The 19,135-nt window shown below is 46.9% G+C and overlaps 1 protein-coding gene across 1 annotated transcript; it reads right to left on the bottom strand.

Moving 5' to 3' along the window:
- Positions 1-2,370: 2,370 nt before the first annotated feature.
- Positions 2,371-18,812, bottom strand: WNT2B (Wnt family member 2B). Its single transcript, XM_001381979.4, has 5 exons — positions 18,610-18,812; positions 12,691-12,911; positions 9,379-9,656; positions 7,147-7,411; positions 2,371-3,108 (listed from the first exon to the last, which is right to left on the bottom strand). Exons 1-5 carry the CDS (start codon positions 18,810-18,812, stop codon positions 2,879-2,881), a joined length of 1,197 nt encoding a protein of 398 aa, XP_001382016.2. The 3' UTR covers positions 2,371-2,878.
- Between the last annotated feature and the right edge of the window lie 323 nt (positions 18,813-19,135).

The raw sequence follows: 19,135 nt of genomic DNA, 5'->3' as shown, positions 1-19,135 counted from the left end.
GGAATTCAGGGCCAGACTAGAGAGAAGGATTGCTCGAGGTCCACTCACCCTCACAATGCAGGGACAGGCCCTGCTTCTCTACCCTCGTCACCTCATTTCCTCCATCCCAACAGCTTGCTTCTCTCAATTTAGGATGGGAACATTGGCAAGTCCAAGCAAGGCTTTGCAATCTGGAATTCTGAAGCTGGGGATGATCTAGAGGGTAAGGCCAAGAGTTGCCAAAGGAGGCCCTCTTTCTTCTAGAATGAGGGTGGAAAATTGGAGGGACTCTGCAAAGCAGCATCTGGGTTAGGACCCAGGTGAGCCAGGGGTCCGAGACTGCCCTCCTCTCGTAGGTCATCCATTTGGGGAAGCATCCCCAAATGAGGCGAGTGGAGCCCTTTTCTAGGAGGCTGCCATTTTCAGGAAATATCCTACTAGCCTGCTCTCCTTTCTGGCTCACCCAGTCCTCCTCCTCAGCACTTTTCTGTAATATTTCCCCAAATCAGGAGCTTTCTCAACCCCATCTCCAACTGTCAGAAGCCCTTTCCTCCTTCCCCTCACTCCCTCCTCCCTAATCCCACTCATCAGTTATCGAGTCGACTCCACCACTCTGCAAGGAAGACATTCCCCTGGTCTGACTCAGCCCTGTTTCTCCACAGGAATCCCCTCACCACAGGCCACAAGGGTCCTGACCAGCTCATGTTTTGTATTAATGGATAGGAAGGCTGAAGCATTTTTACTCTCTCTCAAAAAAAAAAATCCACCCAAAAAACCAAACCCACCCCAAACCCTCCTACACGGGTCTTGGCAGGTTACACAAATATTAGTCCGAACATCCAAATAAATCTGTCCCTGAGGCCCAGGCCCACAGCCCTCATTCCCCCTCCCACCCCAGTGCTTCATGCTGTTTGCATGGAGAGTGGAACCGCTTGGCAATTGTGTAGACTAGGGCAGGGAAAAGAAGCAGAATAGGGTTTGGGGAGAGTGGGAAAAGGGGGGGAGAGCAAGGAAGGCCTGTCTGCAGGCCTTGTAAAAATAAAAATAGACTAGGCTCTTCAGAAAGCTTGCGTCAACATGGAGTGGTCTTCGAGGGATGGAGGGCTCTTGGGCAATATGGGCTACAAGCTACGGGGGAGCCTTGACATGGGATGGAAGTAGGACGGGCAGGTGGGGGGCACAAGGATCAACTCTGGGACAAAGCCAGAGAAAGGCCTGGTCTGCACACACACCAATCACTTCACTCAACCTCCACCCACAGAGTACCATCTTCCTAACCCTCCACTGATCTTCCCTCGAGGTCTTGCTTCCCGATCAATATTTTGTGCCAGAGATGGACACCGTTGATGCTTTCTCGCCATCTGAAATGAGCCTCTCTCTAACTTGGAAAGCTCCAAGCCCTCCCTAACTTCTGCCAGTGCTAGGGAAGACAGTCTAGAAAATCCTAGAAGAAGGGAGGATTTGGTCCAGAGTAGCACGCTAGGTCCTGCCATTTAAGTGGGTTGGGAGGCTGCTGGACGGTGTGTTCCTAGCCAAAATAACACGCGCGTTTCTCCATCGTTTGTCGTTCGATTATCGTAAGGGGGAGGAGAAGGAACCCCATTGGCTTTTATGATTTTTCTTGTTGAATCTTAAATCAGTGGCAAATAAGGCTGTCGTGAAGTCCCCATTTGTCGAGATGTTATAAAGCAGATTTGGATACTGCCTGGACCAGTAGCCTCTGATGCTCCCTTCCGACTCACATTCTGTGAATGGGTCTCTCTCTTCCTAGCACCTATGACACTGATAATAATAATAATTCCTTATACTTAAGCAGGGCAATAGAGCTGGAAGTAAGGGTATCCTTCACCTCCCTTAGGAATCTCTCCCTCTGGCACAGATAAGGTCAGCTCTGGGAAAGGGGCACAATTTAGGGCCACTCGGTGGTACAGGCCTGGAGTGGGGAGGAACTGGGTTCCAGTCTGACCTCAGACGCTTCCTTGCTGGGTGATGCTGGGCAAGTCACCCAACTCCAATTGCTGCTTAAGCCTTTGTCCCTCCTGTCTTAGAATTGATACCAAGACTAATATGAAGGGTTTAAAAAAAAAGAAAAGGGCACACGCTTAGGAAGAACTCTCCCTGCAAAAAAAATCACAGAAATATTGACTTTGATCTGGCTAAGGGAAGCCCTGGGTTGGGCAGAGGGGAGTGTAAGGCTTATCCCCAAAACACAACTACCATCAAGAGCAGGATTAAAAAAACAACAACCCCAAAACAACAAAATTAAAGGCAAAGTACCCAAGTGAAGCAGTTTAAGTATTGGTTGATTCAATGGAGGAAAGGGCCTCCTACTCTTCACCAGGGTGGCCCACTCCCTAAAAACCCAGCAAGTGAGCAAATGAGGCAGAAATATCCGATACAAATTTATAGATACATATTTGGGGAGGGCATGGGTGCACATCTCTCTCTTTCTCCACATATGCAGCAGTACACAACATATGAGCACAGAGCCTCGGAGTCTAATGCTCACTGCCAGGGGGATGGGTGGACTGTCCACACGTCACCCCCTCACTCTGATCCTAAGCCGGGCGGGCATTCTTGGCAGCTCCCCTCACCCCCAGACCAATCCTATGTGCCCAGGAAGTGCCAGGAAGCCAGGGAAAGGAAAGAGAAAAGCGAACCTCCGCCAGGTTCTTAGTGCAACTCTTGTCTCTCCACAGAGCCCCTGGCTCTTCTTCAATGCTGCATTCCCAGGGGCTCCTCCTGTGGGATGCCCACATCTGGGTCCCCTGGGACAAAGGCGACAGTCCAAGTCTTTCGGGTCGGGGAGTCTGGGGTGCTGGGGGGTACATGCGAGGAGGGTCTTGTGCCACTGAGTCTCAGGGTCTGGGACAGAGGGGCTGGCGAAGCGTGCCAGTGCTCAGGTCTGGTCCAGCCACTCTGCCTTCTTGGGGGCCTTGCAGGTGTGGACGTCCACAGTGTCCCGGCACTCCTTACAGCGCACGGCGCAGCACCAGTGGAACTTGCACTCGCACTGGGTGACACGAGTGACTCGGGTCGTGTCATAGCCACGGCCGCAGCACATGACCTCACATCCATCTGTCCCTCGAGACGTCTTGCTGCATACGCGGCCTGCGGTGCCCAGGGACCCTGGGGACAGGGGGAGGAGAAGAAACAGGTCAGCTCTCGCTTCATCCCCCTGGAGTTCTCTTCCCTGGTCCCTGCCTCTCCATTTGTTTATCCTTTATTGATTTGTTTGTCTTTAATTGGATTTTTTATCTTAACAACAAATTTCCACACAAGTTTTCCAAAGTTAGATGACCCAAATTGTCTCCCTTCCTTCTTCCGGAGCTGACAAGCAGTTCAATCTGGGTTAGACATGTGCTATCACAGCCCTTCTCATTTAGTGTAGCCAAGGGAGACAAGGTGAGAGGAGACCTCCGGCTTTAGCTCAGCCTCCTCCCTCTGCCCCAAACTGGCACCTGGGCACTCCCAAGTCTTGGTACAGACCAGATCATCCCAGTTCAACTCCATTTTACAGATGAGGAGCCTGCAGCCCAAAGATACTACTTTTGCTCGTACAAATAAGTTGCCTCCTACCCACCATACTTTTCTCTTCCCAATCAAACCTCATTCGAAATATTACCAAATCTCCCCTTGTCTGGGAAGTCTTGCCTTTATCGCAGGTCCCTTCACACTCTGCTGTTAGTTTGCATAAAGCCATTTTACAAAGAACACAAATGTGTGTGTTATGTACTCCTGAGGGCCCAGACCTTTAGGGAAAGGGGTGCCCTTGGGTCACTCATTGCAATGGGAAATGCCAGAGGGAAGGGACAGTGCCTTCTCTTTGTGCATCCCCCCTGTGTATGCAGGAGAGATGTAACTGGCTTTGTCTTCCCCGTTGTCTCCTGTATCCATGCTTTTGTGGAAGCTGTTCTCATTTCTCACCTCAGCTCTTGGAAGCCTTTGACGCCTTCAAGGGTCACTTTTCCAAAAAAGCATTCCCCAAACCCTCCAAAACTGCTTGTGCCTTTCCCCCTACTAGAAATTACTTTACATATATTTATATTGTTTATCAGGGTGTGTGTGTATGTGGATGAGATAAAAGCTGGATTCCAGGGGCTATTTCATTTTCATTTTCCCTGGTGCCTAGGATGGAGTTGGTGTTTTGTATATATTTCTGGCTCTATCATAGAATTACAGAATAGGAAATTCTTAGGGATTGTCTAAATTGGTCTATGGTTAGCCATCAGGACTACGAAGACCCATGAAGTTGGGTGATTTGCCCAAAGTTACACCATTGGCCAACCTGGGGACCACCATATATGTTGTCCAACATTCTCTCTTTCCTCCTCATCAGATTTGGGTTTTGCTATTGGGTCTGATGGATCAAAAGGACTTGGAATTATTTCTGGGGACCCCCATATATGTTGTCCCACATTTTCTCTTTCCTCCTCATCAGATTTGGGTTTTGCTATTGGATCTGATGGATCAAAAGGACTCGGAATTATTCCTTCTCCCTCCATCCACATTTTCTTCCTCCATATTAAAACTGTACTACTGGGGAAACATCTGGCTCTGAGGTTTTACCCTGTTACATTCTCCATCATTGTTTGTCTATGACCTGCACCCCATCTAGCCCACATTTGCCTTCACTGCACTTTCAAAAACCCATTATCACAATTCCCTAGGAAATTTTTTTTAAATCTTGGATAAATACATAGAACAAAGTCTACTACATTTTAATTATTCCCCTTAGCCCTTACAATCTGGTTCTTTACATGGGTGGTTGACTGTCCTGTGAGAAAGTTATTCAGATCCACTTTGGGGCATTACAAAATAGATCTTGCGGGGGCAGCTGGGTAGCTCAGTGGATGGAGAGCCAGACCTAGAGACGGGAGGTCTTGGGTTCAAATCCGGCCTCAGATACTTCCCAGCTGTGTGACTCTGGGCAAGTCATTTAGCCCCCATTGCCTAGCCCTTACCACTCTCCTACCTTGAAACTAATAAATAGTATTGATTCCAAGATGGAACATAAGGGTTTTTAGAAAAAAAAATAGATCTTGCATTAGAAAGATTCAAGCTTTGCTACTGACATCTAAAGAAACAATCACCCTAGGAAACAGGGGATTGCCTTGGCCTCGAAATAATGAATGCAATAATCTGTAACCTGCCTTATATAGTGTGATTTTTAGGCATGGTTACAACTTGTTCACTAAGACCAGAAAAAGAACTCAACAGCCCAAAATGTTCATCCTCCTGCCTCTAGACCATAACCTAGCATTCAGGACGATGCTCTGCACATAAAGTCCAAAACCAGAGGGCTCTCTCGAGCAGGAAATTCAGAAGAGTTTCCCCACCCCATCCTTCCCTGGGAACCCCCTTTCGGGCACCCTGCAAAGGACAAACACTGCCCTCTCTGTCTCTTGGGCGAGGCTCCACCCTGTTTCTATGCCTAGTTTTGCTCCAAACCATTTCACTCTCCAAGAACGACAGTAATGGGCAAAAACAAACAGAGGCAGGCAGCTAGCAGCCTTCTTCACCTTCACCTCACCCCTCTCCTACTCAAACCAGGGCAGAAAAGATGCTGGTGGCAACAGCCAGGACAGGGAGAGTGTGGATGGTGAGATGCTGTGTCGTCCCAGATTTACGATGACTGAAACTGAGCCAGCATCTTAAAAGGGGTCTCAGGTTCTCCAGATCATGGTAGTTCCCCACTGCTGCATGGAGAGATTGTTGCTTCTTCTTTTCTTAAAAGAAACATCTCTGGGGCAATAGCCCTCCACAATCCCACAAGGGGACAATTCTAGCAACATTCCAACAGTCTAAAAGTCCTACCTGCTAGCTGACCTTAATTCCTAAAGGCATCGAATTAACCCTAGAACTGTTGCAGATGGATAGCAGTTTTTCTCTGCCCATCCCCAGCTGCCCAAAGGGCATTAGAAAGAGGAGATGCCTGGCTTGGATGGATATCATCTCCCTGGATTCCTCTTTTCCCATTATTAAACCTTCAGTGTGTTCTCATTGGGTTGGTTTTTTTTTTTTTAATCTAAGATGTAAAGCCCTTAGAGGATTACTATTCAGGGCCCTCTGCAATATGGTCCGAACTAGTAGCTTTCAGATGATCTCTCCCTGTTCTGCCCAGGAAGTTTCCATTCCAGTCAAACCATTGTATGAGAAATATGTGCATTTTTTTTTTGCTTTTCTAATTCCTAATTTTCTAATTCTAATTTTCTAATTCCTCTTCTAATTCAAATCCTTTAAGGGTCAACTTCTTCTTCTTCCTCCTCCTCCTCCTCCTCCTCCTCTTCCTCCTCCTCCTCTTCCTCCTCCTCCTCCTCCTCCTTCTTCTTCCTCTTACCTTCTGTCCTCTTACTAAATATCAATTCCAAGGCAGAAGAGTGGTAAAGGCTAGGCAATGGGGGTTAAATGACTTGCCCAGGTTCACATAGCTAAGTAGTGTTAGAGGTCAAATTTGAACCCAGGACCTCCGGTCTCCAGACCTGGCTCTCTATCCATTAAACCACCTAGCTGCCCCAACATCCAATTTAACTCTCACCTCCTTCAGGACCATGACCATTTGGGCCCCAAATGAGCTGAATTTTTATAGCACTTAAATTGTATTTGAAGATATTATAGGATAGTGAAAAGAATACTAGTTCTGGATGCTTCCTAGTTGTGTGCCTTTGGGCAAGTTACTTAACCTCCATGATTTTATTTGTAAAATAATGGAGTGGGACCAGATGGCCTCTAAAGTCCATTTTAGTTCTAGATTTAACATTCTGTGATAGGAAGGAAGTTTAGGACTTATTGCAGAGGAACTGAAGACCAAGCCAAGAAGCTCTTTGGCTATGATATCTTCTATAGTTATTTAACTTTGCATGTCTTTCTATCTATTCTCCCTAGCTGAACTCAGAAATATATATATTTTTTGCATCTTCCATGGCACCTAGTACAGAATCTTGGGTGCCATTGTAGGTATTTAATACTTATTAATGCAGGAGGTTGGCTTTCACCTATGGTGCCACCTTCCCTAAATAATTCTTAGGTTTGGTGATAAACTGGTGAATCCTTCAAGTCCCTCTGGAGTTCCAAAAAATGGACTGTTTAGATTCCCCAGTTCAGGAATGGGAAACTGTTCCTTCTTCTTTCCTATTCTCCCTTCACATCTGGCTCCATGTTACTCACCAGCAGCCTTGTCCAGAACACAGTAGTCTGGGGAGTTGTCAAAATAGACAAGGTCGGCCCGAGTGGCATGGCGATAGCCTTGACGGGCAGCAGTAAAGTTGGCGCCATCCTGAGTGGCAGTCACCTGCACAGCTCCATCATAGCGCCTCCGAAGGTAGTCACCAGTCCGGCGGAAGTCGGAGAGTGCATGCCAGCAGGTGCGAAGGGTGCAGGAGCCACTTACTCCATGGCACTTACATTCCAGCTTTAGGAATCGACGTACAGCCTGAGTGGGAAGGGAGAAGGAAGAGGGAAGGGATCAGGGTTCACTGTATCACCTGTAGGATGGACAAATAGGGGATGGGGGGAAGGAGAGGAAGAGAAGGAGAAAGAAAGAAAAGAGGAAAGACAGAGTCACAGATAGAAAAAAAAACAGACACGGGGAGAGGGAAGGGGGGAGAGATAGAAAAGGAGGAAGAAAGATAGAAAAACAGACAGAGAAAGAAGAGGAGGAAGAGAAACAGAACAAGAGACAGAGGCAAGAGAGAGAGAAGCAGAAGATAGAAAGAAAAACAGGCAGAAAGAGAAGAGGAGGAAGAAAAACAGAAAAGGAGACAGAGGCAAAAGAGAGGAGGAAGAAAGATAGAAAGAAAATAGACAGAGAGAGAAGAGGAGGAAGAAAGAAAGAAAACAGGCAGAGAGAGAGAGAAGAGGAGGAAGAGAAACAGAAAGAGACACAGGAAAAAGAGAAGAGGAGGAAGAAAGAAAGAAAAACAGACAGTGAGACAGACAAGAGACAGAAGGATGAGGGTAGGGTGGGAAAGGGAAGGAGAGAGAAAGAATTGGGACACAGGGAGTCTAGAGGTCACCTCCATCCAAGTAATCAACAAACATTAAGAGCCTACTTGTACTAAGCCCTAGAGTAAAAGGTGAAATAGTCCATTTTCAGCCCACTAGATCAAAACCCTATATATCCTTTAAAGCTTCCAGAAAAGTTTTTCCAATAACTTCAACCCATAGATTTCCTTCTCCTTTGAACTCCTTTGGCATCTGTCTCCTGGTGCAGTGGGAAGTGCTGGATTTGGAATCAGAGGACATGGGTTCAAATCTCATCCCAGTTACCATTTTGTTTGAGCTGAAACAAGTCACTGAACTATTCCAGGCTTCAGTTTTCTCTTCTAATGAGCTAGATGATCTCCAGTTTTCCTTCCAGATCTGAATCTATGATCCTATAATCTCTGTCAGATGAATCAGAACTTCATTCTAAACTATCATACTATCTGGGATTGTTCCCTTAACTGTTTCCTGTGCGTTTGTCTTACCTCAACTAGAAAGCCCCAGGGATCACATTTGCTATTACATTTTTTTTAAAGCACCTACAAATTTTATTTGCATTTCTCCAATTATTTCTATTAGAACATAAACTTCTTGAAGGCAAGAACTCTTTTTTTCCATAGCACCCAGGATAGCGCCTGGTACTCAGTAGGTTTTGTTTTTTTAAACCCTCACCTTTCATCTTAGAATCCATACTTGGTATTGGTGCCAAGACCGAAGAATGATAAGGGCTAGGCAGTGGGGGTTAAATGACTTGCCCAGGGTCACCCAGGGAGGCCGTATCTGAGGCTGGTATTGAGCCCAGGACCTCTTTTCTCCAGGTCTAGCTCTCATTGCCTCTCACACAATAGATGGTTAACAAATAGGGAAACTTGGTTTGTCTTCATTCAATAATTAGTCATCAAAGAACATTTGCAGAATTTCTACTCTGTGTACAACACCATCCCTAGAATTTAGTAATTTATACTTTTTGTACTTATTTTCTATATATTTATCATATATAACATATTATATATTTATTAATTTATATAAGGTACTCTTTTATACAAGGCATCGTCCTTTCCCTCCCGGAGCTTAGAAGTTTCTGCTATTTCCTCTGTACCCCGATAACACTCTCCCCCAAGGTGAACCACATAAAAGTCACTTTAAAAACTGCTTTGCTCAACCGCTAAGGTTTTCCTTTCCAAATGCTATAAATCTTAGGACATTTTTCTCTTTCTCTCTCCTCAATCTGATACCGTCCCTTCCAGAGAGTCAAACCTTTCGCACTTAATATCCCAGGCCAAAGTTCTGCGCTTTGGGACAATGATTTCAGAATCTCACATCCCCTCCACTTTTGAATTCTGCCCAAAGTCTTGGCATTCGCACCCTCAGCAGGACCCTGGACAGACACACTCAGACACACATGTATAGACTGACCGTGCGGCCACACCGATTGTTGTGCAAATTCATGAGGGCCCGGGCATCCTTGAGCCTCTTCTCCTTGGCATCCACGAAGGCCTTGGCAAAGCGGACCCCATAGTGGATGTTGTCACTACAACCACCCCAGTCAAAGTCTCCACGCTGGTCTCGGTCCCGACCACGTGTGTAAGGATCGCAGCTGCACACACTCAGCTCTCCCTGGCTGCAGGCCCGAGTGATGGCATGGACCACACCTGCCGAGGAGATGGCATACACGAAAGCCGCCTCCCGGCTGCCTGGAGTGGGGCGTGAAAGGAGGGAGGTCAGAGGAAAGGGTCAGGACGCTCCTCCTAGGAACCCATCCCACTCCCCCCCTTCCAGGAGGCCCCCTGCTCAGCATCCCCTTCTGGCCCCTCTCTAGCCATGTCTGTCCAGCCCTAAATTTGGTGCTAACTCTTTGCTGGCCCTCAGCCCAAGCAGCTAATAGATTAGCTCTGGATTTGGTATCAGAAAATGTTGGTTCAAATCCAGGCTCTGCTCCTTACTAGTTTTGTAATTATCAGTAAATCATTTAACTTTCCTAGACTTGTTTCTCCATATATATATAAAATATGTCTCTCTCTCTCTTTCTCTCTCTCTCTCTCTCTCTCTCTCTCTCTCTCTCTCTCTCTCTCTCTCTATGTATCTAGAAAATATATATCTCCATATGTCTATAAAATATATCTATATATCTATAAAACACATATGTATAGAATATATGTCCATATATCTATAAAATATATTTCCATATGTATCTATAAAATATGTATCTATATATCTCCATATATCATATCATAAAATATCTCCATGTATCTAGAAAATCTCTCTATATAATATATATCTATATCTCCATATACATCTATAAAAATATCTCCATATATATCTATAAAATATGTATCTATATATCTCCATATATCATGCCATAAAATATCTCCATGTATCTAGAAAATCTCTCTATATAATATATATCTATATCTCCATATACATCTATAAAAATATCTCCATATATATCTATAAAACATAATATAATAAACCATATATATTATATCTATAAAATACATATCTCTATATATCTATAAAATATACATCTATATCTCCATATATATCTATAAAAATCTCCATATATTTCTATATATATCTATATATCTTAAAAATATGTATCTCCATATGGATAAAATATATTTATAAAACATATCTCCATATAGATCTAGAAAAGATATCTATAGATCTCCATTTATAGCTATAAAATATGTATCTATAGATCTCTATATATCATCTCCACATATCATAACAAATATATCTCCATAAAATATATATCTATATATCTATAATATATATCTCCATAGGGCTACAAAATATATCTCCATATATCTACAGAATATCTATCCATATAGCCATTAAATATATTTTATCTCTATATATATCTATAACAACATATCTCCATATATGTGTAAATCTCCATATATATCTATAAAATGGGGATGATGCCGTTCCTCTACCTCCCAGGGTTACTGCAGAGATGCTTTGTAAACTTTAAAATACTACATCATGGGACTGTAAGCCCTTGAGGTGCTGAGGACCCCCGAGAGAGCACCCATTTTACAGATAAGAAATCAGAACCAGAGGAAGAAAGGAAGGGGGTCGCCCAGGGTTCCCTAACTAGGAAGGAGGGGAGGGGTAGAATGGAAAGAGGGCCTGAGGTCTCCTCCCAGCTCTTCTAACTTCACTTTTCTTGTAACGGTGTTCTTGTCAGCATATCACACTTGGCTCTGAATTATTTTTAGATGAATCAGACACCTCTCCTCCCCCGGCTCCTTCTCCAGTGCTAGACAGCCCTCTTTGGCTGAGCCCTGGTCTGCAAACTTGAGATTTCCCCAGGTCCCTGTCTCGTCAGCACCCAGGCCATAGTCAGACTTGGAAAGAGGAAGATATCAGACGAGAGAGACTGACACGCTCCCTCTTCCCCTTTAAAAAAACCCCTTACCTTCCATTTTAGAATCAATGCTGTGTATTGGTTCCAAGGCAGAAGAGTGGTGAAGGCTAGGCAATGGGGGTTAAGTGACTTGCCCAGAGTCATACAGCTAGGAAGTGTCAGAGGGCAAATTTGAACCCAGGACTTCCTGGCTCTCTGTCCACTGAGTCAGCTAGCTCCCCCTAACCTTTTCTCTTTTATCTAACTTTTTTTTTGAACCCTTACTTTCCGTCTTGGAATCAATACTATGTATACTATTGTATACATATACAATACTATGTATACTATGTATTGGTTCCAAGGCAGAAGAGTGAATAGTAAGGGCTAGGCAATGGGGGTCAAGTGACTTGTCCAGGGTCACACAGCTGGGAAGTGTCTGAGGCCAGATTTGAACCCAGGACCTCCCATCTCTAGGCCTGGCTCTCAATCCACTGAGCCACCCACCTGCCCCCTCTTTTATCTAACTTTTACCGACTCTTGGAACCCAAGGACTGACTGATCTTTCCTTTTCCCTTCCCATTCTCAGCCTTTCTCCTGGCTCGTAGTCTGCTTTAGCCCAGCCTAGTTTTCCCCGCTGAGCAGGGCCAGGACAGTTCTCCAAATATTTACATATCCCCTTTCTGTTTAGCCCTTGTTCCCATTACTGCCAGGGCTGGGCAAGGGCAGGACCCCCCCCCCCCATCCCTAACCCCGACATGGACGGGGGATTCCAAGGGCCAATAAGGAAGCAGGAAGCATTCTGCTGCCCCCCAATGTTCCTCCCTCTAACTTGGCCCAGAGCTGGGGAGGTCAAGGTAGCCTGTGTCCAGGGGAATACTCAGTCCTTCTTTCAACAGCCCCTGGCATGTCTAGAGGGTCTGTTGTCCAGGAGAGGGAGAAGAGGGCTCATGGCCAAAGGGAAGAAATGCCAGACCCGAGGGTCCTTCCTCAGCCGGATTCATAGTGTGATATCGTCGTCGTCATCATCATCATCATCATCCCCCCTAACACCGACATCGAGTTTAAATCTCTCAATTATATTTCATATTTAATTAAAATTTTAATTTGATAGAATAAGTAATAAACCAAATTTAGTCAAATGTTTAGTGTTCCAATGACTATTTCAAAGAAATTTACGAACGGCTGCATGCCTATACACACACGTGACCTTCAAAGTTGCTTTCGGCTCTTCGCCTGTGATCCACGCTCGCTTTCCACGTTCCCAGTGGGGACACAAAGCGGGGAGAATAAGCTTTGCCACCCCCCACGCCCCCGACTGCAGAGAGAAGGGCAGGATGAGAGGAGAAGAAGAAAGAGTAAAAAAAGAAAGGGCGCCCTACTTCTGAGCATCACCCGGCCAAAGACGGTGTGGTCCCGGTCCAGAGTGGTGCAGTTCCAGCGGTGATGACGGAACTGGTGCTGGCACTCGCGGATCCAGTCTCGGGCCCCCTCGCCCAGGGAACGCATGATGTCGGGGTAGCGCTGGCACAACTGGCGCTGCCGGCTCACCAGCCCGGGGATGTTGTCGCAGATCACCCGGGCCCCCAGCGCCCCGATATACCTGCAGGGAGTGGAGGGCACAGCATGGCTGGGAGGGCCCTGAGTGGGTCAGCTCCAGATTCTTGGCACTGAGTTTTGGGGGCTGAGGGATTAGTTTTATTTTTTTTTAAACCTCACCTTCCATCTAAAATCAATACTGTGTATTGGTTCCAAGGCAGAAGAGCTGAGCAATGGGGGTTGAGTGACTTGCGCAGGGTCACACAGCTGAGAAGTGTCTGAGGTCAAATTGGAACCCAGGTCTTCCTGGCTCTCTGTCCACTGAGTCAGCTAGCTCCCCCTAACCTTTTCTCTTTTATCTAACTTTTTTTTGAACCCTTACCTTCCTCCTTAGAATCAATACTGTGTATTGATTCCAAGGCAGAAGAGTGGTAAGGGCTAGGCAATGGGGGTCAAGTGACTTGCCCAGGGTCACCCAGCTGGGAAGTATCTGAGGCTAGATTTGAACCTAGGACCTCCTATCTCTGGGCCTAGCTCTCAATCCACTGAGCCACCCAGCTACCCCCAGTTCCCTAGCTTTAGAGGGGATGTATTCTCCCTTCCCACTCAAGTCCTGCCCCTATTCCCACCACTGATGGTAGTGGTGACAATAATAATAATCAATAATAATAAATAGCTAGCATTTTAAATTAAATATTTTATATCATATTATATTATATATATATATATTTATAATAAATTAAATAGTTTAAAGTTCTACAGAACTTTAAAGTCTGTGATGCATTTGGTGTATGTTATTTCATTTGATCCTTATGACAGCCTAGTGAGGGAGGGGACTCATTATTCTCCCCATCTTGTAGACCAGGAAACTGAGGAATAATAATGATTATTATTCCCACAACCCTGGGTTACACAGCTAAGCCAGTGTCTGAAACAGAATTTGAACATGGGTCTTCCTGTCTCTAATCCAGCATTTTCGCCACTGCACCACCAAGCTCCTTCGAGGAGAGGATCTATAACGTGGTTTGCAGAATCAAGGCACAATGCTGCCTGGATGGAAACCAAGAGCTGAATTCCCATCAGACAATAAACGAGTAGTCTCGTCTTTTGTCACCCAGCCAAAGGCTTCAGTCTAGCACACAGACTAAAGCCACGGGGCAGGTCACACACATCGACAGGAGTTTTATTTAATAAATGCTAATGATTTTGGAGAAAAATATCATGAAAATAAAAGTCTAGGATGATTCTCCAGCCTACGAAGAACCTGCATTTGGGAAGTGGTCAACTAACATCCTAGTCTCTTTCTTCCTCTGTGAAATGATCTTACAGTGGCCCCCCCTCTCCATCCGTGAACCCATGGGGGCCTTCCCTGAATCCCAGGCCCCTCTCGATCTCCATCTGTGCTGAAAGGCAGAAGGCAACCACAGAGAGGAGAGGGGAAACAGTGTTCATGTGGCAGTCCAGGGGACAAGGTTCACCAAATACTGCTGAGTGACGTTTCTGGTTCTGGATGGACCCACAATGCTGCGTCCAAGCTCCCAGCTGATGAAAAAGGACTTTTTCTTCCTTCCTTCCTTCCTTCCCTTGTCTTCAGGAGACCATCCAAATATCAACCCTACTGCCCGGGATGGCCTTGTGTCCTCCTGCCCTACTTCCCCTCCAATCATTCCAACCATAGGATCTCCACTTCCTGAACAGGGAGATTCCTCCCCCTTATTGTGGTAAAGGAACTTTTTAAAGTCTCCGTCCTTTTCTTCCCAGGCCAAGGCAAAGGGCACCCTGCCCTGGGATTGCTGTACAGGCAGAGATTTAGCTTCAAAGGGACCAAGTGGTTCCCCACACCCCAGATTCCAGTCTTGATTCTCATCGGCTCAGCACTCTACCAGCTATGACATGCCTGAGGCTTGGCCAGGCTGGTGAACGTGGCCAGAGAATAAGACGGAGAGACAGGAAGGTGACTTCCCTTAGGTAGAGGCTTTCCAAAGGCTCTGCTCCTCCTATACCCAAATACATTCAACTCTACACACTCCCAGGGACGATGTCCCACCACACAACGCTGCCCTGCTTCCTTCTGCCCATCGGCCCTGCCCAGACGCCTGGGGTCTGGGGTTCCTTGCTTCTCTTGTTCCCCAAGCACAGCTACCTCAGAGAGCCTTCCATCACTTGGAGGAAGACCCTCTCTCCTCCTTTGTAAGTGAAAAATGACGTGCATCTTATCTCTGCTCTATCCAGAGCAGGTGGGAATCAGGCGTTGTTACAGACATCCCAGGCTGCCAGGGAAGCTGGGGCTGTGAATGAGACTGTGGTTTGGGAGCAGCACCAGAGTTTGGGGGGGAGCCCTGTGTACTCTATCCCCTTCCTTCCCCCTCCTCCACCTCAGGCCCAATCGTTCCCACCATGGGATCTCCACCCCAGAGTTGGGATCACCACTGGTAAAACCAAATCAAACAAACAGAGCCAAAGCCAGATGCCTTCTGGTGAGTGTGGCCGGCTAGGCTGATGGGACCCATCTGTCCCCCAGGGAGGGAAATACAGAGAGGGCCGGCTGCTAACAAATCCCATGGAATCAGCATCCCTGGTTCTGTCCATCAGGGCAAAGGCTTCCAGGAACAAACAAAATAAACTCCCTAGGCCTAGCCTGGGAGGGACTGCTTGACGCACAGACCCAAAGTTACACCCACCACTGAGATGCTTTGTTTGGAGAGGAGAGACATGAGACAGTCAGAGTTGAGGCTAGTTCCTTTCCCAATACCACTTCATTCCCCTAAGTTTAAGGTCTGGAATATTGACCGAGCAACTAGAATTTGGGGGCATCCAAGCTAGGAGACATAATGCAGCTTCTCAGCATGAGGAACTTTGGTTGTAATGGGGGCAATTTATTTCAGGAAAGTTCTTTCTGTTCTCTCGCCTTAATCCCTTTTAATACAGACATGCTGGTCCTTCTTGCTTTGTCTATCCTTAGTGAGGTGGGAAATAGCTATTCCCATTCTCCTCTATCCTTTCCATAAAGAAATTAGTGATTCAGTAGCTCTGAACTCTCCCAGGCCACACCACTGCCCCAGCATTTAGGTTTTCTTCTAAGTATTATGGTTGCTAACCATTCCTTCCCCTTGTCTCCTTTCCACCCCTATCTTCCTAATCTCTAGACCTTTAAAGATGTTCCACCTCCTGATCCTGCCTTCTGATTTCCATGGATTAGGACTCATGTTCCTGTCCTTTAAAACCTGACCCATCACACCTCTTTCAGGAAGTCTAGACAAATCCCATCCTGTATCAAATACCCCCTTTCTGATTCTGTTTCCATCATCCAGAAAATCTTCTCTTTGTAAATGAGACATCCTATACCCCTGAAGACAAACCTTCTACCCTCTTTCTCCTTTCTCAGAATCTTTTTGTGGCCCCTAATACTAGACTCTGCATACAAGATGTATATGAATGTGTGTGCATGTGTGTCTTCAGGACAGTATATGATCCCCCCTCCCATCTTTATCTTCTTTTTCTCACCCTTTCTTGATCTAGCCTTTCCATGGCTTCCTTACCTCTTCCTCCTTTCTATCCCATTATCCTAGGAAAACTCATGATAGCAGACTGCACCTGCTGGGGGTTTATGTCCCCCTTCTCTACTTCCTGTCCAAGTCATAAAAAGGGATACCCTACACAGAGATCTTTTCCCTTCTTTCTACCCTAGAAGAAGAGGTCTCTGGTGCTATGGGAAAATGATTACAAAGTGTGGTCTCCTAGTGAAAATCAGGTGCTTCCCTAATGGCTTGTGGGTGAAGCTATCATTTTTTGTGCTTTTTGAAAGAGAAAGTAATTAGAGCCAGGACTCTTGTAGATTTGCTTTGAAAAAAGTAAATAGCCACCCTAGCTGTTACGGACAGCACCCCAGTCTCTGCAGTCAGAACAAAAAAAGGTGGACAGAAAGGTCAGAAAAGCCAATCCTCCTTGGTAATATCGCCCCCAGCCCCAACCCCTGGCTCCTTTTTCCTTTTCACTGGGGCAGCTGTTGCCCCCTCTGCATCTCTCCTGATTCTTGAGCATGGCTTTCCCCACCCAGGATTCTTCAGAAATCCTTTCATGTGAACCACGTGTAAGAAGAGGAAGAAGGAAGGGAAAAGGGTGCGAATAGATATAAGTTTCTAAGATAGGGTCCCAATGAGGAAACCAACATGGACCTCATCAAGGTCTATATTTTGGAAAAAAAAACACCAGCACAACTGAGAACCATTTAAGTTATGACCCCTCCTTATTCAAACTTTCAGGCTGTGCCTTCTAAGGTAATGTTCCATACTGGCAGGAGCCAGATGGGGGTCCTCAGAAATATAAACGAGACTGGGAGCATCAGTGCTCTCCCCTATTTTTGAGAAAGGTTGCATGTAGGGGAGAACTGAGTTGAGCAAGGCATCTCTGATCTGAGTCTATAGATAGCCTAGGGCCTTCTGGAGGTCCCTTTTGATCAAAATCTAAATTTTCAAAAGCTTTACTCTATGCTACCCCCCCATTTCCATCTTCCCTTTTGCAAAGGAATGTTTCAAGCCTGATGTAAGATACTAATGCAATATGGTTCCCCCCATCCAGAACCTCCTCCTTTTCCAACACACAGAGATAAAAAGATCCAAGAGATATTTTTCTGAAACAGGAAAAAGGGGGGTGGGTGGGTGGATTTGGGGGGTTGAGCATCTTGAAATGATAGGAATCTGTAGCAGAACTCCATGGCCCCTCAGCCTGCTACTCCAACCCCCATCCCAACTCTTCCAGCCAAGACTCAGACAAGGGGGAAAGCCACAGGGGAGAGTATGGTAAGAAAAAGAGGGGTATGCTGGGAGGAAAGGGAAGTGGGTATGGGTAAAGGTGCTATTCCTGTGTAGAGTGCAATTTGGCTTCTATTCCGATGAGAGTTGGGGGGGGGGGGTGAAGACAGAGCAGCTGAAGGGATCTTTGACTGGGAGCAGGGCAGAGAACAGCTTTTCTCCCTGTGAGGAGAGATGTGTGTGTGTGTGCTGGAGGGAGAAGTATGTGGAAAAATGGACATTTAACTGCTTTTAAAAGGGATTGTGCCCTTCATGAAAGGAGGGAGAGAGGAGAGAGATGGACATTGGCAAGAAGAGAGATAGGAAAATGGAGACGGAAGATTTGGACGAGATAGCTTTCCCAGGGGTGAGACACAGATCTCTGCCCTCAAGAAGTAAAGGAGGGTCGAGGGGGAAGACAGTAAAAGAAGGAGGGAAATAGATGGGATAATTTCAACAACTATCCTTGCTGAGAGGACTGAGTCAAATACCCGGATTGTGCAAACCAAAGTGATTTAGGGAAAACAATCTTTCACCACATCATTCTGATTCATTTTCATTTTTCCTCACTCACCAAATTGATTTTGAGAGTGGTTGCTTCACTCGGGAGGTTTCTTTTATAAAGTGGGGCAGATGCTGAGAAGGGGATGCTGAGTTACCCAGCTTTCCCCTTTCTCTGAGGTCTCTGGGTGAAACTGGCAACTTGGGACTTCGGTTCCCAGGCTGAAGAGAAAACCGAGGGGTTCGATCTGCCCCTGGCAAAAGCCCCTGGGATACTAGAGAAACTGAGCCACCCGAAATTCGCTCCTCTTGGACCTGGCTCCTCGAGATAAGGTTTTGGAACCAGGCAAGCCAAGTGCGGTCGGTTCCCAGGGGGCCAGCCTGCGCGTGAGGAGAGAGCAGTCTTCCCTCCTCTCTCCTCTTGTGGTCCCCGCCCCACCTGGTCCCACATCCCTCTCTACCGACACTCACCACCAGGACGCATCTATGCGGGGCGGCAGCGTAAGCAACAGCAGCAGCAGACAGGCGAGGCCGAGTCGGGCAGGGACTCCGGGGCCGTCGGGTGCAGCTGCCCGGACAGGATATCGGTGCGCGGGGGCGAAGGCGGGAACAGGGAGCGGAGCTCGCCTACGGAGGAGCTGGGGGGCTTCCTCCGTTCTGCCCGGGCTCAGCATAGCTCCCCAAAGGCTCTCCCCTTGAGCGTCCCTGGGTGGGGCACAGAGCGGAGATAGGGGTGCGGGGACGGGACCCCAGCGGGGGTGACCCTCAAGCTGCTCCAACCTCCCCCCCGCAGGGGCCCATGGACCGCACTGACAGCGGGGCGCCCTAATGGGCGCCAGTTATCCGGCGTTCAGTGGCCTAGGGCCGCGGAGTGTAGTGGTCAGAGACGCTGTGCCCACCAGGCGGAGGAGAGTGTCCGGGGTGAGCAGCTTGACCTGGACCTCCGTGGATTTGCGTGTCGCGCCAAGGTCTGTCTTGGGGCGTGCTGTCTGGTGCT

Source organism: Monodelphis domestica, chromosome 2 (assembly GCF_027887165.1).
Source record: "Monodelphis domestica isolate mMonDom1 chromosome 2, mMonDom1.pri, whole genome shotgun sequence".
NCBI classification, from domain to species: domain Eukaryota; kingdom Metazoa; phylum Chordata; class Mammalia; order Didelphimorphia; family Didelphidae; genus Monodelphis; species Monodelphis domestica.
This window is presented reverse-complemented; position numbering and strand designations above follow the sequence as displayed.